The following is a 25,015-nucleotide window of genomic DNA, read 5'->3' on the forward strand; positions in this document are numbered from 1 at the left end:
AACACAGTGAGTTCGGTAACTGAGGACATAGAAAGTAGAGAATCATTAGAGTGGCAGCCATCATGTTAGGCCTGGCCACAGGTCAGTTTTCTGGGCAACCTCTGATACTCCTAAATCAGTGTCCATCCATGCTCCAATCATTTCTTCCCCATCATTGTTTCAGACTGTGTATATATGGGAGGATGAAGGAGGGACCAGCACAAAATAGATGCTGAGAATTCCCTTAGACCTATGGTAGATAGGTCCTAAGTAAATGGAATACACAATGGGATATTATATGAGCAAAAAACAGTCATATACGCATGTGCTTGTACCATGGAAAATGTTAATATGTTAAGATGAGAAATGTGAGTTATCAAAAAGAGGAATAGTATGCCAGTTTTTGCAAAATATATCTTTAGATAGAAAATATCTAGAGGGAGAAAATTAAATGTAATAGTATATGTCTGGAATTACGGATTAAATTTCTTTTTTTACTTTTTGGGGGTATTTTTTGTATACATTTTGAAATTGAAATATGTATAGTTATAATCAGAACCAACTCTAAAGCTATTTCCATTTGGGATGACAGTGGAGAATAAATGAAGTTTCAATAAGAAATGAGGAATTACAGTATGAGTGAAGAAATGAGTTTTAATGTGCAGCCTTTTAACATATATATCTGCTGTTATTTTTTATTGACTGTTTAATAATTGTGGTCTTAGCTCCATTTTGAACAAGTGACATTACTGGATCAATTTAATTTTGTATAGTTTAGGTGAAGGAGAAAACATTAGAAATATTATATGTGAATCCTTAAGTTATTAGCTATATTTATTTCACTTGTTTTTCCTATTTAGTTTCAAATACAACTCTTGAGTTGTATTTAGTTACTAAATAGGTCTTTTGTTTGCATTCAGACATCAAGTTAGAAACTCTAGCTTTATTCTGCATTATAGTTATTAAACCTGTAATTGGAGGCAGTTCTCAGCAGATTGAATTGGGTTGACACTCATGAAATCATTAGAATAGAAGAGACCTTGAAAGCTCTTTTACTTCATCTCTCTGCCTTCAAGCTAGGATCACATTATATCCAGATGAATTCAGTCTGATTTTTAAAGACCTCAGGAGATAGCTTCAACTCCCCTTGGTAGCCCATTATAGTGTTTAAGAACAGTCACAGTCAGAAAATTCTTCCTTCCATCTCTTGGTAATCTGAGTCCTTCATGGTATAGTTGAAGGCCATTTCCTCTTGTTCTGTCGTCAGAGAGGATGAGGAACAGCTGTTTACCATCTTCTTCAGTACTTAAAGGCTTATTAAATCTCTTTACCACTGCTTTCTTTTCCAGTTCTTTTTAGCATTCTTTGTCCTCTGAACTCCATTCACATTTTCTTTTGCTGTACATCCCTGACCTGGATATAAATTTGGCCAGAGCGGATTGTAAATATAAGGATTACTACACGATTTCTAAGCACCACATGTTCACATTTATGTATCTGATGTTTTATTTGGGTTATCTTTTAATCTCTTTTATTTTGGATTGTATTTTTGCATGAAATTGCCTTGTTTCTGCTCTTATTTTTGTTGTTATTTTTTGATGTTATTCTTCTTAGACTCTTTGTTTTCCTGCATAGAAGTATTTTATTTAGAATATTCAGTATTTCCCATACTTAGTCTTTATCCTTTTAATTTTTTTAAATTACTATTCTTTCATCATAGTTTTTAGATATGTCAGCCCTACAGTACTAATTAACCTTAACACTACTGTTCTTTTGTCTTAGTCACTGTTGGAAGGATGAAGCATCATTAGCCCTCTCCTGTTTGATGTTATTTATGTTTTCATCAGGTTTGAGTTTTGCCTTCGAGATGATCCTTGGACTAGTTGTAATCTAATCTAGTTGTATGTGAGTTCTCCTTTAGTATCACTGACTTGGCAGTGAATCCCATGTCTCTCTTTCACTGAATGGCCTCAACTTCTAATACCTGTCTAGTTCTTTCAGTGAAAGGTTGGCAGGAGGCAAGTAATATGGAAGGCCTAGTAGCATCATAATGCTGTAAGAGAGGATTGGCATTAAAAATGGGGTAAGGAAGATGGTATGTACTTCTTAGTTACTGAGTATTTAATAGAAGAATAATGTTCTCCAAATTTGTTGATAAATTAATAATTGAGAATAAATTTTTGTCCTGTTCACAATAATACTCTATCCCAGCCAACCCCCCACTCCCTAGCTTGGTCTAGGAAGTGTTAACCATTTTGATAGTCGGAAGTTTGGTTGCAAGAAAATACTAAAGGTTTGCTAAAATCAAGCAAGATTAAGTCATAAGATGCCATTTATTCTATTGTTTATTCTCCTATCACAGACATGTTACCTTTGACAGTGTAGTTGTGCTACTAGTTATTAGGATTAACAGTATTCTTTAGACAAAGTACATGATACTTATTTTGATATTTATTTTCATTTGTAATCCTTGTGTTGTACCAAATATTAATTTTAATAAATGTTTTGAAATTTGCTTGATAGTTGTTAAGTACACATAATCTTTCAATTAAGAATTATTGAAGTGATTTATATGGAAATTAAATATGCATTTAAATCAGATAAATAACCAAGTGGTTCCTGTTCCTAAAACTTTATATAATGCACAAGATTTTTATTGTACATTCTTATAATTGGTTTTTAATTTGCCTTTGTGTAAAGTATTTCATAGTGTACGCAAGTATTTTGGTGGTATGTATATTCTGTTCATCTTTTAAAATTTTTTTCTTATGTTACATTAGAAAATAGTACAAGAAAATGAGATACAATGTTTATATAACACTTTGCATCTGAAATAAAAATGCAGTGACATATTCTTGCTTAACATAAACCATTGATACTGGCAGCTCCTCTTAAACTTTGTCTCTGTTTTCCTCCCCCACACTTTTTGGTATACTTCTTTCTCAAAGAGCTTTGCTTGATGAAAGGAGTACTGTTATATTAATATTTACCACAAATTTTATTAGAAGCTGAAGGGGATGAAAAATGGCGCTCCTAAAATGGTGAATAGCTGTTAAAGGAGTGAAAAATAAATTCAGAATCACTGATTTTCCATTTCCTTATAAGATGTCCATATTAACTCCCTTTATTAATTTTTCTAATAGCTACTCCACATCTGTTGAATGCCAAACACTACGTTAGGCACTGAAGATAAAGCAGTCAATAAAACACACATGCTCTCTGCCCTTATGGAGTTCACAGCTGTGGCAATGATTGTACTATGAGTGTTGTAATTGGTCCCAAAAAATGTACTGCTTTTTGTTCCTTTTCATTCCATAAGAGGCCCTGATTCTTTGCATCTCTAAATAGGTAGATTATTGAAAGCATAGGAACATGTATATCAAGGGTATCAAATTTTGACATTTTTGTTTATAATTTTTCAATGAAAAATTCTATATTGCAAATATATAAAATATATGTACATAAATACATGTATATTGAAAATACTAGAATACCTGCATAGAACAAGTATAAATAAATAGTAAAGAGAAAACAAGGCAGAGCAAGACTGTATTTAAAAGAATATTTTATATGGAATAATATATGTTTGAATCTTTAAAATACAGGTTTATTCATGGTTTTTGTGTATGAGCATATCTTATATATACAGTCTCTGTTAGCTCTCTTTATATCTAGAAGAATAAAATTAGTATAATCGCTTGTTAGCTCATTTGAACATTGTAGAAAGAATTGGAAATGATAGAGAGAATTTTATATTTTGTCTTATATATCTAAAATTGAAGATATATAGTGTTCCTCATTTGCTGCTTCATTAATCTCTCCTTGGAAATTTCAAGTTGGATATTTTCATTCATTATATATATGCATCCGTGAGTGTGTGTATGTGTGCTGATAACTGCCTAAGTCATGTTCTTGCCATGGAGCAGTTCATAGTCTAGGGAAAACTGATTAGGTAAATCACCTAATCACAAAACAAGATCATGGTTGCTATTATAGTAATACTAGTAAAGTACAGGAAACATAGGCTCTAATTACTCTTGTGTGAAATTCCTCCCATAGAAATACTCTTTTGGAAATAAATCGTAGATGTAAATAAATGATTACATTTAGGCATTTAGATGTTCTAAAAGCTTTTTGGGTATCATTTTCCAATTTGATCCTTATCTCACTGCATAATTACTAACATTAATAAACAATAAATTCTAATTGTTTAATTATCTGTATAAAACTTTTAAGTCAATGAAAGTCTATGAAAGTGATTTTTAATTGTATTTTCCTTGAAAAGTTTTCTTGAAATCATCTTCAGTATTGGATTGAATAATATTAATGCTAAGAAAAACTGCATGATTTATTTATTTGTTTATTTACATTTTAGATTTGAAAAATGTGTGAGTGCTAAGGAAGCTGTGGAGACTGATCTTTATAAACGGTTTATTCTGGTGCTGAATGAGAAGAAAGCGAAGATTAGAAGCTTACATAAATTATTAAATGAAGTTCAAGAACTAGAAAAGAACATTGAGCCTGAAAGGTATTTTGAGTTGTCTCTTTTGAGATGGCAGATACAGAAATTTGGATGGAATTTTTTCCCAAACTTAATGAAAGTTAGGTGCCAACTTTTTAGTAATATGAGATCATTTGATAGTCTGGGGTTGGATGCTCTGGCTGTTGGATGCAGTGGGCTGGAGAATTCTCAGCATGATCTCTCCTTGTCTGCCCACTGCCATAACTACACTTAAATCCCTAAAACAGGCATATGACTTATCTCAGTATTATTTGTGTAATTCTTAGACATCATTAAAAATAATAAAAACTTCTATCTTCTGCAAAACTGCAGAGTTGAATACACATTTGTGATCTTGGTGTCTAAGTAGTGGTTAATTTTAGAATCAAGTGGCTCTGAGAGTGGACATAGCCTTGATTTTTAAGGAAAAATCATAGGTGACTTATAGCTGGTATGGTTTGGACATTTATAATTATTTTAGTCTGATTTTTATTGTTTTATTATTTTATTTATTATTTATCCACTTAATTATTTTAGTGGACCCAGGTTTGGATCTTTTGCCCTGAATCCAAGAGAATGCACAGGTTTACTAATGGCGTCATATGAAGAATACAGCATTTGATGTCAGATGGTCCTAGTTCAAGTGCTGTCTGGCACTGATATCTGTTAGTACATGACTTTGGGCAAACTGTAAACTCTCTGTGCCTTACTTGGCATCTTCATAATAAGACGAAAGGTACCTCTCTGAGAATTTGGGGGCAATCAAAAGCAAGGCAGAACTGCTTTGAGATCAATAAAATACTGAATACTCTGTGAGCCATAGAAGATAATTTGGAAGAATAGTATTTTGATAGATGATTAATATGATAAGAAACTGATTTAAGAGTTGATTATAGTGAGCACTAAATCACATTTAAATTAGGTAGAAGGGAAACTTGTTCTTAAGAGAGTTAACGTATAGTCTTTAAAGTGCTTTCATCTTAATCATATATATTTCAATATATGTTTATTTAACTACAGTATTTTTCCAGGGATATTTTCTATATTTACTTACTGGTGAATTTGATACCTAGCCAGGGGTGAGCCAAAAATTTATAATTCTACCTTTCTCTGCTTCTAGGGAAACCACAACATGTTCTGAAATGACTGCTGACAGAGATGCAGTCTATGATGAAAGCACTGATGAGGAAAGGGAAAACCTGCCTGATCCTTCTGTGTTAGCTCCAGGTAAGAGGAATGCATTCATTACCTTTTTTGAATATCTCATTCGGGCTTCTTATTCTAAAGGTAATAAACCGTAATGAAAAATGTTATGAAAAAAGTCTTTTCTACAAAAATTCTTCAGGGTTTTTAGTCTGAAACCTCAAGTACTTAATGTTAAAAATTAATATTTATTATAAAACGCAGCAACTCATTAGCAAGCAAGCATGCATACTTACACACACACACCAAGGCATGCTATTTCTTATTAAAGAAGGGTGCATAAGGAATAAGCAAGATATGTATGTGTTCATGCTAGTTATCTCCAGCTCGAAGCTGGCTGCCTTTAACATGTGAGATCTTATCTAGCTAGAACTATGGATGATCAAGGAGCAGGGTGATCTAGAATGCTTCTGATTGTCTTGAGGCTGGGCCTTCTTTCACTATTCAGAAAAGGGGAAGAGAAGGGGAAATGGCAGTTTAAGGTAAAGTACCTGAGCCTTACTCAGTCCTTCAGATCTAAATCCATGAATTATTTTTCTAAACATTTATAGATTTCCTAGAGGCAGGACCCCCTGAACTCATCTTACACTTACATGGTTCTGGCAGAAGCCTAGTAGTCTCAAAATAAATGTTTGATTCATTTATTTAGCAAATATTTTCTGAGTGTCTCTTCTGTACCAGGAACTATTCTGTGTCGGAGAGAGCAAAAAACAAATATTTTTGCTTTCATGGAGTTTATAAATTCTAGTCAGGGAAACCGACAATAATAAGATGAATAAATTGAATATCAACTATATTAGATAGTGATAAATGCTGAAGAGAAAAATAAACCAGGGAAGGACAATAGAAAATGTCAGGGTGGAAGTAGGATAAAGGTTATAATTTTAGCCAGGGCACCAGAAAAAACCTTGGTGAGAAGGTGACAAGTCTATCTGTGGGCTGAGCATGGTAGGCAGAAAAAAGCAGTTACTACAAAGGCCCTGATGTGGGAGCTTTCATCAGCTTTTTATTGATGTGTTTAAGCAACAGCATGGAGGGAGGTATGGGTAAAATAGGACGATGAAGATAGGGTGAATGGAGGTATGAGGTCAGAGAGAGGGCAGATCATGTGTAGGGCCTTATAGGCTATCGGAAGCATTTCAAGGTTTGCTTTCAGTTGCACTGGAAACTGTTGGAGGGTTTCAAACATCAGGTGATGTGATCTGACTCACAGTTTTAGCAGGATTAATCTGACTGTTGTGTTGAGAATGGAGTATACGTAGTGTGGTAAGCACAGAAGTAAGAACAGTGGAAAGCTGGTTCAACAATCGTGAAGGATGTGAGCAGCTTACACCAGAGTGATAGCAGTGAAGATGATAAACAACGGGCAGATTCTAGCTATGTTGAGAGGCAACATATTATTGTTGATGAAGTGGGTATTGTCCTGAGAGACAGACACCCAACAATCATGATAAGTGTTTTGGATTGAATACCAAAGGCATGCAGTTGACTTACTGAATTAGGGGAGTACGCAAAAGGGGGGTTAGGAACTCAGTTTTACAAACCTTAATTCTGAGATACTGAGTAGGGAGTTGGGTATACAAATGTGGAATTAGGGAGAGGGCTTCCTGCCGAAGATGTTTAAGTAAAGAGATATTTAAAGCTGGCTGAGCTATCAAGGGAGTTTGAGAAGACAGAAAAGGGCAGTGATCAAGGACTCCACCCCAGTGCACTTGGATGTGTAGAGTGAGGAGGCCAGCAAAGAAGGCTGAGAGGGAGCAGCCAGGAGGTAGCAGGCAAACACTGTAGGACACAGGTGTTCCTGGGGATCTTAATAAGACATTTTCAGCGGGATAGCAGGAATAGGAGGTTCAAAAGAGTGAGAGGAGAGAGTTGGGAAGAAACAGCAAGCCTAATAACACTTTTAGCAAGTTTCACTGTAAAGAAAAGGAAAGACCTGGGTAGCTGCTGGAGGGGTGCATAGGGCCAAGGGGTTTTTTTTGTCTTTTTCTTAGAGGAGAGAAATAATACCACGTTTGCATATCGATGGGAGTAAGAAAGGAAAGGGGGGAAATGTTGCCAGAATTGCTGGAAGACTGTTTCTCCTAAGTGAAGATGGGATCAGATGGACAAGTGGCAGGATTTGGTTAACTAGGAGCATGGGCACTTTCCGTAAGGACAGAAAAGAAAGTAGAATAAATGGACAAAGACATAGGAAGGTATCTAATTGGGGGTCATGGACATTTACTGATATTGATTAGATAAGTTGGTTGATTAACCTGATTCTAATTAGATTTGAATTGGATCACACAATCACACACACTCTCACTTTTGCACAGCAGAGTTAAGCTTGAAGGCAATGCTTGTTTTACATTAGTGACCCAATATAAAATGAAGTCATTCTTTAATAATCAAATGTAGTTGAAAGCTCACTAAAAAGGGAATCTGTACTCTTTCCAATCTAAATGTTCAAAATTTTTATTAAATACAATGGACTTTGATTTTGTTCCTTACTCAGAGTGTCTTACTAACCTTTGAAGTAGATGAAAATTATTGTTGAAGAGAAAAATCCATGGTTAAGTAATAGGTATATGAGAGTGGGGTCCTTTATGTGTTCAGTCTATTTTAGGTAAAGCTTTACTACAATTGTACTATTTTATTTTATTTTTTTTTAAGTATTTTTTTTTAAAGATTTTATTTATTTATTTGAGAGAGAGAGTGAGAGAGAGAGAGAGCACAAGAGGGGGGAGCGGGAGAGGGAGAAGCAGACTCCCCGCCGAGCAGGGAGCCCGATGCGGGACTCGATCCCGGGACTCCAGGATCATGACCTGAGCCGAAGGCAGTCGCCCAACCAACTGAGCCACCCAGGCGCCCTCAATTGTACTATTTTAAATCTGGCAAAATTTCTCTTCTGTCTTCAAAAATGTTTAGTTCATTGTACCTTTTTCTCTATCTTTTACCTGGCATATTTTCTTTAACTCAAATCTAGTTCACTACATATTTGACATATAGGTCTCCGATTCTCTCTCTTTTTTTTTTTTTGCACTTAACTTGCTTTTGATGTCAAGAATTAAGAGCATTTTTGTCCAACATTTTAACTATCCTTTTCCTTCTGCTTCAGTAAGAAATATTTAGGAAACTGAATTTTGGAGGAAAAAAAAGAGCCTCAGACCTAAAATGCTTGATATTGAGTAAGAACCGGATTCCATACATCTGAGAAACATTTTATGTGTTAAACAACAGAATAAGCTTCCTTATAACTTACCAGATTCTATAATTCATTCTTTTACAGAGACAAAATTGTACTCTTAGTCCGTGGGATATATGTTTATATATATATAATCATAGCTTCGTCTTTTGGTATTTTATATATTATTACTATGTATTTGGACCAGAGCAATGAAAGTTTCTTCCTGAACTTACTCTGCCATCTTGATAATGAATTACCTATTCTTATTGTACAAGTAAATATTTGAATTTATTTTAGATATGCAGGTTCATGTGTGCTTTCCCTACAATAAGAACAGGAGTAAAAAAATTGATGCGATTTAATACATTTATTCTTTCAGAAAGCCATTTATTTAAATTGCTAAATGTTTAACTTGGTAGTCATTTCTATTATGTAAATGTGTTTTCATCATTAATTTTTAAAACCATCAAATTTCCTCATGAGTCATTCACATTTTTACCCCATTCCTGTATGATAAAAGTTTAGTGAGACCAAGATCACTTAGTGATTCCACAGTATTCATTCAAGGAAAAGGTCTGCTTATTTTTATACGTATATCCAGATGTATGATAGAGATATTGTAGTTTGCAGGAAACTTGATAGGTAACTTTTTTATGTATAGGCAATCTCTTTTATTACTTTTTTTCTCCAAGGTTTTAAATTCCCCCCCCCATCATTAGGGCTGTTGAGGAAATAACTGATGACAGTACTCCAATCTAATAAACTACATCATGCTCGTATGTATTATACCATATAGTATGAAAAACCCCTAAAATTTTTAGAAGTTGGTTATCTAAAAGGAGATCTCCAAAGTATTCTGAAACTTGAACATCACAGTCTATACCACTCATACCTACATTTTACAGTTTTCTGTAACTATATAAAGCAAGATTTACTTTCTATCGTTCTTAACTTCCAGAATTTCTAGATAGGTAGCAACGGTATTACAGACTTAGTTTAAGAAATAAATGATTAATGCATACTAAAGCCCATAGGCATTTAACTTTGTTTCAGATTAAGGTTAAGATAGATAAACTGGTTGCTGTGGTCTCTGTTTATATCTCCACCCCTGGATTACCAAGGAGGATGGATTACTTTCACTCTCACCTAGTTTGTCTAATTCCTTGTGGCTTTCAGGATTTCCTGGTTTGTCTGGATTTGTCCTACCTCCAGTGTTGTTTTTGTTTTTTGTTTTGTTTTTTAATTGAATGGAAAAATAACCCTGTTGGGTTTTTATAGATATAGTAAAACAACCTTCTCTACAGGAAATCTTCTGTGTTTTTGGATACAAATCAAGGTAACATCTGATGTCCATGTCTTTGGAGAAACTTTAGGTTGAAGTAGGTCTCCCGAACAACAGAACCTCACCAAAATACAAAGAGAGAAAAGTATAATGAGTATAGCATCTGAGTGCCAAAACCTCTAGCAGTGCATCCACGTGGCCTTTTATTTGCCCCAACAATATCTGCTATAACCTAAAAATTAATTTATGGTTATGCAGTTTTTCATATTTATAACCATTTTGATACTGTAATAGTAAAATTGTATGTGAAAACAATTTTTAAATATATATGAATATTCTAAGAATTTTAACCATTATTATAAACGATTTCTTCGTGTTAACATAATTCAGAATGTGGGTGAATATTTAGTACAAAGATTGGGCTTATTTCATTGAAATAGGATCTTTCCTATGAAGCATTTTGAAAACTTACGCTTAATTTGTTCCTAATTAGCTTTTACAAGAGGAATTATTTTAATGTCTCCTTAATTATTTTAAATTATTTATTTTTAAATTAATATAATTAATATTTTTAAATTGTAACTGCTTCTATTAGTAGAAATTGACAATACTTCTTAAAATAAAGACCAATTAAATCAGCCTTACTAAAAGATAAATACGAAAAAGACTTATTCTAGAATGTTTTATTCTTCTTAGCTTCATTTTAAAGGTTCACAACCACTAAAAACAAATAAAATAAGCTTAACACTCATCTGCATAGTTATTAGCCTGGGATTTAGCACATTAGTTTAATTAGTCTTGATTCTTAACCAACAGGAAGGTCCCTGTATTACTGCTATCAGTAATTTAGGCTTCTACTTAGTTGGTGGGCTTCCTGAAAGGAAGTGTGATTATAGAATAGCCTTTTAGAAATTAAATGAATGGCTATGTCAAAGAGTTGATGAATACTGATATAGTAGCTTTTAAAAATAGAACAGAATCCAAAATTTCTAAGTATCAAAGAGCTCGTTGCTTCAAACAGTGAATGTCTACTCACAGAAGGGGTAACAACATGTACTGCCAAAGAGATTAGTCAGAAATTCAACTTTAGAATCACAGATTATTCCCTTAACCTTATCCAGCTTGTTTATCATAGACTCATTTATTGATAAATTATGAATAAGAAGCTTGATTTAGGGCACACCTGGGTGGCTCAGTCGGTTAAGCGTCTGCCTTCCCCTCAGGTCTTGATCCCCGAGTCCTGGTATCGAGCCCTACCTCAGGCTCCATGCTCAGTGGGTAGTCTGCTTCCTCCTCTCCCTCTGCCCCTCCCCCACTGCTCGTGCTCTCTCTCTCAAATAAATAAAATCTTAAAAAGAAAAGCTTGATTTAATGAAACCTGTCACAAAACTGGAAGAGCAATTTGAGTGTATTTTGTAGCAGTTATGGGCTCTTATACATAAGCAACACTGCTGAGGAGTGATATTATGTACTTCAGAAATCTAGGTCTCATGTAGTTCTAGATCTTCTAGTTCAAGCCTGTCATTTTTCAGATGAAGAAACAGAGGCCTAGAAAGGTTAAATATGTTACAGGAGAAAAGAATGAGAAAATATTTGACTTCTGTAGTCGTAAACCACATTTGCACATCTCTTTTTGAGATATTTTTAAAAGCCTTGGAAATTTCCTAACACTGAGGAAATTGCAATTAATGCAATAGAGTGATGAGAACACTTCTGCTGAAGAGGAGATTCTATTTGTGCATAAATTCTCCGGAAAGAGAGTCAACATCATCAGATTAAACAAACAAGACTTCATGGTACATAGTTAGGAAGAAAATTCCAGAATGCACATATTTCTATTGAGGTTATTCCTTGTATATTTTTCTATTGAGATATAGTTGACATATAACATTGTGTAATTTTAAGGTGTACAATGTGTTGGGGCGCCTGGGTGGCTCAGTTGGTTGAGCGACTGCCTTCGGCTCAGGTCATGATCCTGGAGTCCCGGGATCGAGTCCCGCATCGGGCTCCCTGCTCGGCGGGGAGTCTGCTTCTCCCTCTGACCCTCCTCCCTCTCATGCTCTCTGTCTCTCATTCTCTCTCTCAAATAAATAAATAAAATCTTAAAAAAAAAAAAGGTGTACAATGTGTTGATTTGATGTAGTTGTCTATTACAGTACGACAACCACAGTAGCATTGGCTATAACACCTGTACTGTATCACGTATTTATCATTGCTTTTTTGTGGGGAGAACATTTAAGGTCTAGTCTCTTAGCAACTTTGAAGTTATAATACAGTATTGTTGCCTATAATCACTATGCTGGGCATTAGATCTTAAAGACTTACTTATCTACTTAGTTGCAAGTTTGTACCCTAAGCATCTTCCCAATTCCCGTACCCTAGCCCCCGTTAACGATCATTCTACTCTGTTTTTATGAATTTGGCCTTTTTTAGTTTCCACATAGAAGTGATATCATACAGTATTTATCTTCTTCTGTTTGACTTCTTTCACTCCCCCTGTATATTAATTGCTTCAGGTTTTGACTTAGTATTTATCTACCTGAGAATCTCAAATATACCAAAGATTCGTAGTAATTCTGTGATAATATCTCTATACTACACTATTAAAATAAAACTTAGATATAACCTCCTAGGCAACTATTTCTATATCTTTATATATATTCTTGGAGAGACAGAAGGAAATTCTGTTAAGAAAATTTATCTCTGGGGGCACCTGGGTGGCTCAGTCATTGAGCATCTGCCTTCGGCTCAGGTCGTGATCCCCCACATCGGGCTCCCTGCTCGGCGGGAAGCCTGCTTCTCCCTCTCCCACTCCCCCTGCTTGTGTTCCTCTCTCACTGTGTCTCTCTCTATCAAATAAATAAATATTTTTTAAAAAAAATATTTATCTCTGCCTATGGATGAATGAGAAGTTTAGCTAATCTCCCCAAAAAGTAACTAGAAATCTAAACTGACAATAAAGAAACAAACATTGAAGGGCTCTGCACTTGATCTTAGCCAGGAAGCCAAGAAAGCGATTCACTGAAATGCTCTGGAAATTAGTAAAGGCAAAGAGCAATTTGAGAAGTATTTATACTTGAAAAATTGCTGAAATTCCATTAAGAACTGGGAGTCTGTGCACTTCTTGCCTAGGGCTGCCGCCACTGCTGTCCTGTGCCCTCCTTTCTTGCCCTCTCCCATATTTCTTGAGTTTGGTCGGTATGGAAGTTCTTTCAGAACCTGGGAGGCTGTGAGGACTGGCAACTGTTAGGCCTGGGTCAAAAAAGCCTCACTCAGTGTGGAGGAGAATACCCACATTTAGCGGTGTTGGTGGAAGTAACGATCTTGGCAGCAGTGGCTAAGTGCATTGGGCCAATCAATCTGCTAACCTAAAGTTAGCCTGCTACGTGGCTACAATAGTACCATCTTGCTCCAAGCGTCTAAGACTAGGATTTTACAGAGTATGGTGACTTGACATAAGTATTCATCTATCTGCTGTTTCAATGAGTAATATGTTGTGGGAGAAAAATTATGTGGTCACTTACTCATTTTCTTTCTTTTCTGCATAGCTTCTCAGGGTCTTTAATATGCTAATGTAGACAGTAATGAAGGGTAGAATGTACTGGGAAACATTTCTCAAGATTATAAGACCTTAGGAACTTTTTCAATGGTAGTTATGCCATGCACTCCATGTGAGAAATCCTGCTTTAGACTGTTTGGATTTGTATATAAATTAGGTGAAAAAAGGAGAAGCATCTAAAGAAAACAAATAATTTTCCCAGAAAAGTCTCTCTATGTCTCTATTTTAAGAGGACATGTACTGGGCGCCTGGGTGGCTCAGTTGGTTAAGCGACTGCCTTCGGCTCAGGTCATGATCCTGAAGTCCTGGGATCGAGTCCCACATCGGGCTCCCTGCTCGGCAGGGAGTCTGCTTCTCCCTCTGACCTTCCTCCCTCTCGTGCTCTCTGTCTCTCATTCTCTCTCTCTCAAATAAATAAATAAAATCTTAAAAAAAAAAAAAAAAAAAAGAGGACATGTACTAAACATGGGGAGTGGATCATATAATCAAGGATATATTCTTTTTTTTTTTTAAAGATTTTATTTATTTATTTGAGACAGAATGAGAGAGAGAGAGCACATGAGAGGGGGGAGGGTCAGAGGGCGAAGCAGACTCCCCGTCGAGCAGGGAGCCTGATGCGGGACTCGATCCAGGGACTCCAGGATCATGACCTAAGCCGAAGGCAGTCGCTTAACCAACTGAGCCACCCAGGCGCCCAATCAAGGATATATTCTTAAAATGTCGTATGAACCCATGTGAATATTAAACCTCAGAACGTGCAGTGAGTGATTTTCAGGATTCTGAAGACAGTTTAAAAGTTATATTTTTGCCATTGTTGTAGTAAGAGGACTGATCTGAGAATAGACTTAGGACAAATGTTGGCTGATAAAATTAATGTTAATAGTTGACAGAAAACACTACTTAAATGCTATTTAATTTGGTTTGTTCTAATCTCAAAATGAGTTCTTAACCTCTGGTTAAGTAGTTAGCAGGGGGATCTTTGAACCCTTTGGAATTATATGTAAAATTATATGTATAAATGCATGTATTAGTTTGCTGGGGTGCTATAACTGAGTACCACAAACTGGGTGGCTTAAACAACAGAAATATATTGTCTCATAGTTCTGGAGAATAGAAGCCCCAAGTTGAGATATCAGCAAGGTTGATTCTTTCTGAGGGCCAGGAGGGAAGACTCTGTCCAGGCGTCTCTCCTCGGCTTGTTGAAGGTCATCTTCTCCCTGTGTCTCTTCACAGCACTGTCCCTTTATGCTGCATCCAAATTTCCCTTTTTTATAAGGACACCAGTCTCATTGGGTAAGGCCCATGCCAGTAACCTCATTAATTGATTACCTTGGTGAATCCTCTATCTCCACATAAGAATCACATTGTTAGGCACTAGGGATTAGGACCCCAAAATGTCTTTTTGGGAGGGATACAGTTCATCTCATAACAAGGTCACAGGTACAGTTTTCTAGAGTAAGGTTCAAATTATTATATATTTTCAATAGGAAGTATATTCCAAAAATGATTCAGAATCATTGACCTAGGAGAATGGTATTTAAACCAAATAAGATGGATTAAGACATGTTAAAAGGAAACTGCACCTTAGAACAAATGAAGATGAGAAGAAGAGAAAACAGCAGTCAGGCAGAACTAAATCACCATCTGTCAGTTCCTTGGATTGAATTTTGTCTAGAGCTGCTCTGCCGTGTTCGGTCAGGTAGCCACTAGTGACCTGAGACTGTTGAACCCTGGAAATGTGATTTGTCTACATTGAAATGTACCATAAGTATATTGGATTTCAAAAACTTAGTATGAAAAAAGAAGTAATGTGTAAAAAAATTTTTACATGTGTCTTTAATATTAATTGAATCTTGAATTAGTTATTTTGGATGTATTGAGTTAAACATATTATTATTACCTTCATTTGCTTCTTTTTTACTTCTTCAGATGTGTTTAATAGGAAATTTAAAATTCTATATGTGACTCCCATATTTCTATTTGACATACTGATCTTGGTGTTCTAAAAAGGTCCATCTCAGGCTGATTTTGTGGTTCTATGATAGAAGTATATTATTATGAAAATGAAATCAATTTTTACTACCAAGTTTTTATGAAGCTGTTAATGTAAGGCCATGAGACGTTTAGGTGGGTGTAGATGACTATGGGTGTAATTGAGTTTATCTAAGAAATGCAAAAGGTTTCGCACTGTTTTATTTATTTATTGTTTTTTGATTCATTATAGTAAAACAGACTTAAGAAAGCCTGGCTCATTTTTGTCCTAGGAAAATGAAGCTAAACATTTTTATTGACCCTGTATAACTGCAATCATGACCCAGTTGAGACAAAAGTTGGGGTAATGTAGCAGTAGTCTCTAAATCAGCTGAATGTCTATAATATAATACATAGGATTCTTGTCTCTGTGATTGTGACAGGGATCTCCACCACAAACAGCATATCTGGTTCCTTGAACCAATTCATCAACATCATTTATAAGCCATATTTAAGATCAAAAGGATAGAGAAGGTTACTAGTGATGAGGTTCTGGAATGTTGCCAGCCCACCAGCACTGACATGATGCTTGCTGAAGCTTCCACTCTGGAGGGCTTGGGTATGTGTGAAGGATGGATATCAGCAGGCTTGCTGAGTAGAGTCTGAATATGTGGTGTCCTGAAAGAGAACTGTTGTAAGTGGGGTGGGAGGAAGAAGAAATCAAAGTGAGACCCTGAGTGCCAGTTTCAAGCCTGTGGTAAAACTCAGTGCATTGAGAAATAGTAGGTGCAAACATACATCTGTGACACTCAGCATTTTGTGGGGGTAGTTGTAATTTGGGAGATGACCGAGTATAAAAAGAACTTAGAGTACTGCTAGCCATGTTACTTTGCAAGCATAATGGCTAGCCATATTAACAACCATACTGTTTTTTTAATTTAAATATAACTCGGACTGTATCAGAGATTGTAACTGTTATCTTTTGTATGATTTAGGTCACATACTTTGCTTTTCCTTTGATAACATCAGTGTTTTACATAATAAATCTGAATCCATTTATGTAGGAAATAGGTTCCTATTTTTCTATAGTCTTTAACACTTCCTTTTATATTTGATCTGGCTCATTTTATTCATTGATGTCATTTGCATGATTTCTGGAAATATTTGAGTTTGTAACCCCTGGAATATGATGATTACTCTGACAGTGATGACTAGTTCAACTAGTTCTTCTAATTCTAATTCTACTACTACAATTATTGTTCCTTCTCCTCCTTTACTGTTACAGTTGCTATTGCTGTTACTTTTATTGTTCCATTACAGTTCCACCACCACTGTTATAGTAATGTCATCCCCATCACCACAACTACTGTAGACTTGGTTACTTAGCATTTATATGGGTGCCAGAATGTATTCTAGGTTTCTTAGATGCATTACTTTATTTACATCTAATAGCAGTCCCTTGAAGTATGTACTATTATTATCACCATTTTATAGCTGAGAGAATTGAGGCACAGAAAGATTAGAAAACTTGTCTAAGGTAACACAGCTAGTAAATTATAGAACCGGGGTTCTAATCCAGGCAGTCTGACTACAGAACTCATCTCTGAGAACCCTTCCTGTGTTAAAGTGCCATGTATTTAGTAGAACACTCTTAATTTTTTAAAATCTAAGAGGTGTCTATAATTTTATATTTTAGATTTAAATGTATTTGATGCCTTTTGTTTTTACAAAATGACTTAAGGCTCTTAAAAAAGAAAGGGTGGAATATATGGCTTCCTTGATTTCTTACTTAATGGGGTGGGCACACATTTAACTGGAAAAAGATATGGCTTGGGGTCATTAATGCACCATTAAGATGAATGGGAATGTTCATATCTGTGTTGGAGGTTTATTATGATTTGATGGCAAAGCAAATAAGACAACGGAACATTGATTTATACTCAGTCCTTGATTAAAAGGCTTGTGTATAGAGGTGCTAAATAAATATTAAATAATACTACCAAATGTCCATGTAGACATTTAAAAAATACAGAAATCTATAGTTTTAAAATATAAAAAATATACTTTTAAAATAAAGACTTTACACTATATACTGTTTATGTATTATTCAGGGTCTATAGATTTAGAATTGTTATATCTTTTTGGTGAATTGACTTTTTCTTACCATTATGAAATATCTCTTGTTGGTCTAGTATTGCTTCTTTCCCTTAAAAGTTCTCTTTGTCTGATGATAGTATAGTTATACCAGCTCTCTTTTTCTTGATGTTTACATAGCATATCTTTTAATCTTTTTTTACTCTTCTACTTTCAACCTTTTATATATTTAAAAATCTATAGTTGTTGGGGCGCCTGGGTGGCTCAGTTGGTTAAGCAACTGCCTTCAGCTCAGGTCATGAACCTGGAGTCCCGGGATCGAGTCCCGTATTGGGCTCCCTGCTCGGCGGGGAGTCTGCTTCTCCCTCTAACCCTCCTCCCTCTCATGCTCTCTGTCTCTCATTCTCTCTCTCTCAAATAAATAAATAAAATCTTAAAAAAAAAATCTATAGTTGTTTTTTTAAACCCAGTCTAATAATCTTTGTCTTTTAATTGGAGTGTTTACTCCATTTATATTTCATGTAGTTACTTGCATATTTAGATTTAGATCTACTAATGTACTCTTTGTTTTTTATTCTCATTATTCTAACTTTCTCTCTTTATTAACTTGTTACTTACAGATTTATGTATTCTTGTTTTAGTGATGATCCTTGAGCTGGCAACAAACATCCATGACCTATTAAGTTCCATGTTAATTTAACTTGCATGCTCCCTAGATAATGCTAGGACTTTGGACACTTTAAGTCCACTTAACTTTTTTGCATTATTGTAACGTATATTTCAATTTGCCGTGTATTTTAGACCCCATAAAGTATTATTATTGTATAGAAATATATATATATAAATACACAGTTTTAAAATATAAAAACTATGGTTTTATAATACATTATGATGTCAATTATTGTGATGTGACTTTGGTGACCCAGAGGTTATTAAAACTCCTGGGGCCAGTAGTGGTGACAGTGATGATGGGATATTAGGGATGATTCTATTATTGTTAACTCAAGAGACCAAGGGTGGATTCCAAAAAAGATGCTATATGCACTGCTTTGAATACATTTCCAGTGGTTTTTATTTAGAAAAACAATTTTTTTTTTAATTGAGTACTAATAGGAAGATGACTTTGAACTGGAGAAATACCTTCTGAGAAATTATATTCATTCATTAAAACTGTATTCCAGGAGACAAATGTTAAAATATTCTTTGCTAAAAATGAATTTTATGACCAAATAAATCCAGAAAACACTGAGTTAATAAAAATTAAACATATTTCTTTCACTCTAAATAGTTGAGTCTTTAAGATGGTAATTAGTATACATTTTTAATCTGATTAAATGAGGACTACAACATTCACTGTTTTCCACAGTTCAACATTTGCATTATTGGAAAGTTAATTTATTTTCAACAGAACGTGAGATTATTGAAAATTAAATAAAGTGCATAACAATATTTGATATACTTTACTTTTTAATTTGACCTTCTGTACTGATACTAATTTCATTGATATTAAACTAGGTCTTTAATAAATGATGTTTACTGAAATAGAGGCTCCTTTACATTACTCTGTGATTTATCTTTCCTTTATTCCCTTTTATTGGTTATTCTGTTTCAGAGGTATTTGTGACATGCTTAATTTGGAGGTACAAAATTGTGAAGTTAGATAATTCTACCTTTTATAAAGATTTTTTTTTTATTTTTTATTTATTTGAGAGAGAGAATGAGATAGAGAGCATGAGAGGAGGGAGGTTCAGAGAGAGAAGCAGACTCCCTGCCGAGCAGGGAGCCCGATGCGGGACTCGATCCTGGGACTCCAGGATCATGACCTGAGCCAAAGGCAGTCGCTTAACCAACTGAGCCACCCAGGCACCCGATAATTCTACCTTTTAAAATAAAATTTTTAGTAGTAACAATTGTTGAGAGATTTTAAAAAGTAATAAATAGGTTGAGTTTACCTGACAAAACTCTTGACACTTTCCTTACTAAAAAAATAACAAATTTCAAAGGCTAATTAATGTGACTTTCTTTTTAAAAACTCTGAAATTTTCATGATTTTCCACATGGAGATCAAGCTGTTTCTCTGCATATTGTGGTATAGCTTTTCAAAGTGAAATAAAATTAGACTTTGTTACCGTTAGAGTCAGAATTCCTGTGATTAATATCTTAAGACATTGCGTGTGCAAAGTATTATATACTTGCTGTAATTTCCATTACAAAGGAAATCAGGAATAATGAATCATTTTTTAAAAAAATTTAATTGCTTTTTAAGTGACAAACTTTCTTTTAAACCCAAAGATAAACAAAACAAACAAACAAAATAGCATCTGATAGTTATATGGAGAACTTACTGTAGACATGCTGTCATTTGAAAAGACTTGTTTTCAAAGCTGAGTTCTTGTAGCTCGTGTTACAAAGAGTGTGATTGGCAGAAACTCAGAATAAGAAGTGTATTGTTTTAAAAACATAAAATGAAGGTGCCACCATTTTATTAGCATCTTTCTATTGCTTCACCTCATGCTTATTTAGGAACAAAAAATTAAAAACAAAGAATTAAATACTTTAAAAACTAACCTGTGTTCTCTTTTAGAAGGAAAATTTGACATCTCTTGAATCACTAGCTCTTTCTAATTCTGGAGAGGAAAAGTTACCTTTTGATAAGAATTTCTTTTTGGCCTAGAATTGTTTGTGTATTGTTCTGCTTGTTCAGGTATCACATAATTGTAATAACCCACTTGATTTAGATGGTACCACATCCCAATCCTACTTCCTTATTTGAATGTTAGCATCATGAAAATAAAGTACATATCCATAAAGAGAGGCAGCATAGCCTATTTTAATGGAAAAGATTTAGAATGAGCTAAGAGCTCATGTATAATCTTCTCTTTATTATTGTGGATAGGATACCTGTTTTTTTCTTACCTCTGTGTCAGGCAGGGACTCTGGAAACCATATAGCATAATATATGTGAAAGTATTTTCACTTCTTATCGATGTTACTCTTTTATTTAGGAATATATGGATTCCAAAGAACTTTTTAGATAGTTTTCTTTGTTTCCCATACTCTTCGTTCTCTGTATTGTAAAAGTTAGTTGATTTAGTGTTATTCCTGCATCACCAAGCATAGTGCCTTGCACACAGTAGGATTTCTAACATTTGTTCATGAAGTAGTGAGTATCTCCATTGCAGTATAATTGAATATATTTGAAATGAACACAATAAATGCAGTTTAAATTAGATTATAATTTTTAATTCATTTTACCTGCCATGTTGTTTGAGCACCATTAGTAAAATGTTGACACATTTGGACTTCTATCGTTATTATCTGGCATAGCATCAGAACTGCCTCAGAGTTTATTTTAGCATCATCATATTGCTAAACAAAGCCCCGCAGTTATGACTTTTATTTGGCACAATTTCCTACCTATTTCAGAAGGATAAAGTATAATTTATACTAGTTGTTTTTCCCTGAGCTTCATAACACTTACTTAAACATTGTGTTATATCCAAATTAGCCTAAAAGACTCCATTCATTCTCTGTTCTTTGGCTGGTATGCCACTTACTCACAAATTCATTGACTATGATTGATTATAAACTGCCTGTGAGACCCACTTACATGGATTGGTCATTTGTTAGAGTTTAAATGAGTCACAATTCCCTCTGCTATTGGACTTTACAACGTGTAATAAGGTGTTTTTAATGACTTTCACTGCAAAATACACTCCCTTTATCTGCAGGCCAGCTTGGTTTAAGTCTCTGTTTTGTTGGACACTACCCTAAAGAAAACTTTTGTCCCCCATTATACTTTTCTTTCCATGAAACCATATCCTGGCATATTTTAAAAGCCAGAGGGCAAACTAATTATGCCTCCATAAAAATATTTTCACAAAAATAAACACAATATTCTACATCAGCCTTTTCACCAAAATCACCTTTTACATTTTCAGCATCCCTGATAAATTTAAAAGTGCACAACAGGTATCATCATTATAGATAGTTGTGTACTTGCCTGATTGTGAATTTCTAAAGAAAAGGGATAAATCCATGGTTTACTCATCTTTGCTACTCAGCATCAGCACAGTGCTTTGTGGTAGCCAAAGTTTTTGTCAAAGTGAATTGTCCTCATACTTGTATAAAAGATTTATGAAAAGTCTTACTAATGAGTGCTCCACAAAGGTCTTTAGTAGACTGTTACCTAAAACCAAAAAATCAAGAGCAGGAGCTAAGCTGTCACATAATTCTCAGGGGACTGGGTCAAAGACCAGGTGTTAAAGCATGAGGACTTTCATTGGGAACTATTTTTTTAGTTTGGGGAGAACTGAGTATGTGGAGTTTTGTCCAAATATGTCTGCCCTTTCAAAACAATATCAAAATTAGAGTGCCTAGGATTCCTGAAATCAAACTTTGTTCAGACCAACGTCATTGAGTCTGCTAAATTTCTGGTCAAAAAGAATAATGGGAAAGTGAACCAACATTGATTTTATGCTGCTCTGTGTGAGAGGCTGTGCTGGGTGCCTTGCATAATTTATCTCATTTCATCTTGACCATAATCAATATCAGGGCTTCTAGCTCTTAGTTCAAAAGAGAGGTTAAGTAATTTGTCCAAGGTTACACAACTAGTTGGAGAAACAGCCAAAATTTGAACTCAGTTGTGGGTGACAGCAAAGCCTATGCTATTTAATTACCCATGCTATGATTCAGGTTCTTTTACTATTAATTAATAACTAGATTTGGTTGTTAAATCTTAAGTATTTTATATAGGTGAACTCACAAGATTTAGTGTAAAGAATATTGAAGTAAAAGAGCTTTTTTGTCATTTGTTATACTGGAAAATAAACAGTTATTAAGACATTATTTAAAATTCAATTGGTTGCACAGAAAGGATCAGTCTGTAAAGAAGTCTGAGGTCAATATAAATCCTGCCGATTTCTCTAACTTTGGCTTGGATAACCACATGTTCCTGTGTCTGTGCAGTTGGCAAATGGAAGTGCCCAACTGATTCTGATTTTCTCTGGAAATGAATCCAGAGAGAAAATAAGAGCCTCCTCTACTCTTCTCTCTCCTTAGGCACTCTAGAGGAGGTTACTGTTGTTGTTAATAGTCAACTGTATCACTGTTGAAGTGTGAATTTAGAATAATGTAAGTTGATCTTTCGCTTCCTGATTGCCTCATTAGGGGGAACCCATTCTTCCTCAGAAAAAAACAGGTCTCTTTTATATTTACGTATTATCCAGAAACTTTTACTTCCCACAACTTCTATTCTTAAAAAGTTTTAGTTAATCACCAATAATTACTGGGTGGCTCAGTTGGTTAAGTGTCTAACTCTTGGTTTCTGCTCAGGTTGTGATCTCAGGGTCATGGGATTGAGCCCCGAGTTGGGCTCCCTGCTCAGTGCAGAGTCTGCTCCAGATTCTCTCTGCCTCTCCCTCCCTTCTCTCTCTCTACCTCATCCCCGACTCATGGGTGCACTTGCTTGCTCTCTCTCTCAAATAAATAAATAAAAATAAATCTTTAAAAAAAACAGTAATTACTGAGAGATTTACACCATAATTATTTATAGCACTGTGAAAATCTAGGCTTCAGTTGTAGTTCTTCCAATAACTTAACTTTCTGATCAAGGAATTTTTTTTTTTATCAATCTCTCTGCATCTCATTTTTCTTATCTGTAAAATGTGAGGAGAAAATTAGATAATCTCTGGAGTTTGATCAGCTCTAAATTTATAGTTTTCCAATGTATTTAAAATTTACTGTTTGTTTTTAATGAGGTCAGGAAAGTCAATAGTATGCCAGGAGGTAACTTGTTACTTGGTGGAAAAATGTTCCTAAAAAATGTTACCTATTGCCATCCCAGTAATTCTGAAAGGAATTAGGCTTCTAAATGGTGGGGGAGACTTTATTAATGGAGATAACTATATTAATGGAGGCTTAAATTTAAACCTCTTTAAATACGTATATTTATATATTATATTATCAAAAATATAATTTAATACAGTACTTGTCATACTTAATAAGAATAACTGATTTTGGCATTGTTATTAGTATTACTATTCATGGCAGTGATAGTGATGGTAAATACCACTATTAAATGCAATAAAATACTGCTATTTTATTTAAATTTTCAAAAAATATGTAAAGAAAATATGCTAATAGTATTAATTCTAGTAATTCAAGTATTTAAAAAATATATTCCTGGAATTTTATCTTAGTGGAATTTGATAATAGATTTATGAAGAAATATAGTGGTGGTCCTCAGAAAATAAGATCTTGCCTCTTGAACAAATACTTTTGGATCTTGGGAAAGGATCTGCCAGGCTTCAGAGACATGTGAGTTGTTAGGATGAACAATGAGCCTTCATACCCCTGGGCGCTTTCAAAATTTGGACAAAGCTGCTGTGCTCTGAAGATTCTTTTAGTGCTTATTTGGGTCAGTAAATGTTATTAAATGCTCACAAAGCCCTTTCTTTAGCCATTTCTCTAATTTGCAGCCTGATTTTAAAGAACACAAAAATAAACATTAAAGAATGAGGTAGAAAAATATAATAATAAACACTAATAAATACTAATAGACACAAAGTGTTCATCTGTGTGTATATATGAACAAATAAGAGAGAGAATTGTATTTACCTAAGTGATTTTGTTGATGTTAGAGTAAGTTTGATTTTTCCACAAAGCAATTTAGTTTTCATAAAAAAGGAAGCTTAGATCATACCTTTTAGCTATATGGTTCTCAGGTTCAGTAATAGAAATTTACACCATTTTCTTAGGAAATGTAAAGGTTTTTAAGATAGTGAATTTTTCAAGCATAAGGAACTAGGCAAAATAGTTTTAACTTTTCCTTTAAGAAATGGTTAGTTGCTAGGAGACCACAAATAGGTGCTAATGATTCCAAGTTTCAGGCAGCTCTCAAGTAGGCTTGTATCTCTTAGAAAAGATGTTTAATCCTGTTCACACCAGACTATGCCATTAATAATTAAATGCCTGATGGTTCTGTTCTCACAACATTTAAATTTTGTTGAGGAAAATAGAAAATAGAAATAATTGGAGGGCAGAAGAAAATAGTGCGTTAGAAAGCATCAAATTAATTTACTTAGGCCAACATTTGTTAAATGCCTTTTAGGTGTTGGGCCTGTCATCTCACTCTAGGGAAGCCACATTAAATAAGATGTTGTCTCTGCCTTTTAGGAGTTCCTTCTTCAGTTCAGGGAATAAACATCTAAACAATTAATTACAATGCAAAATCACAAGTATAGGACATAGACGGTA

General features: G+C 34.6%; 1 protein-coding gene across 3 annotated transcripts in view; it reads left to right on the top strand.

Annotated features, from left to right (window-relative positions):
- The window catches only part of XRCC4 (X-ray repair cross complementing 4), a 229,523-nt gene that overhangs the window by 99,143 nt on the left and 105,365 nt on the right, over positions 1–25,015 (top strand). For all 3 annotated transcript variants that reach the window (XM_044916782.1, XM_044916783.1, XM_044916781.1), the window contains exons 5-6: positions 4,355–4,507; positions 5,601–5,707. In XM_044916782.1, the coding sequence (XP_044772717.1) occupies positions 4,355–4,507; positions 5,601–5,707 (260 nt within the window). The remainder of the gene's footprint in view (positions 1–4,354; positions 4,508–5,600; positions 5,708–25,015) is intronic.

This window comes from Neomonachus schauinslandi, chromosome 7, assembly GCF_002201575.2.
Source record: "Neomonachus schauinslandi chromosome 7, ASM220157v2, whole genome shotgun sequence".
Taxonomy (NCBI): Eukaryota; Metazoa; Chordata; class Mammalia; order Carnivora; family Phocidae; genus Neomonachus; species Neomonachus schauinslandi.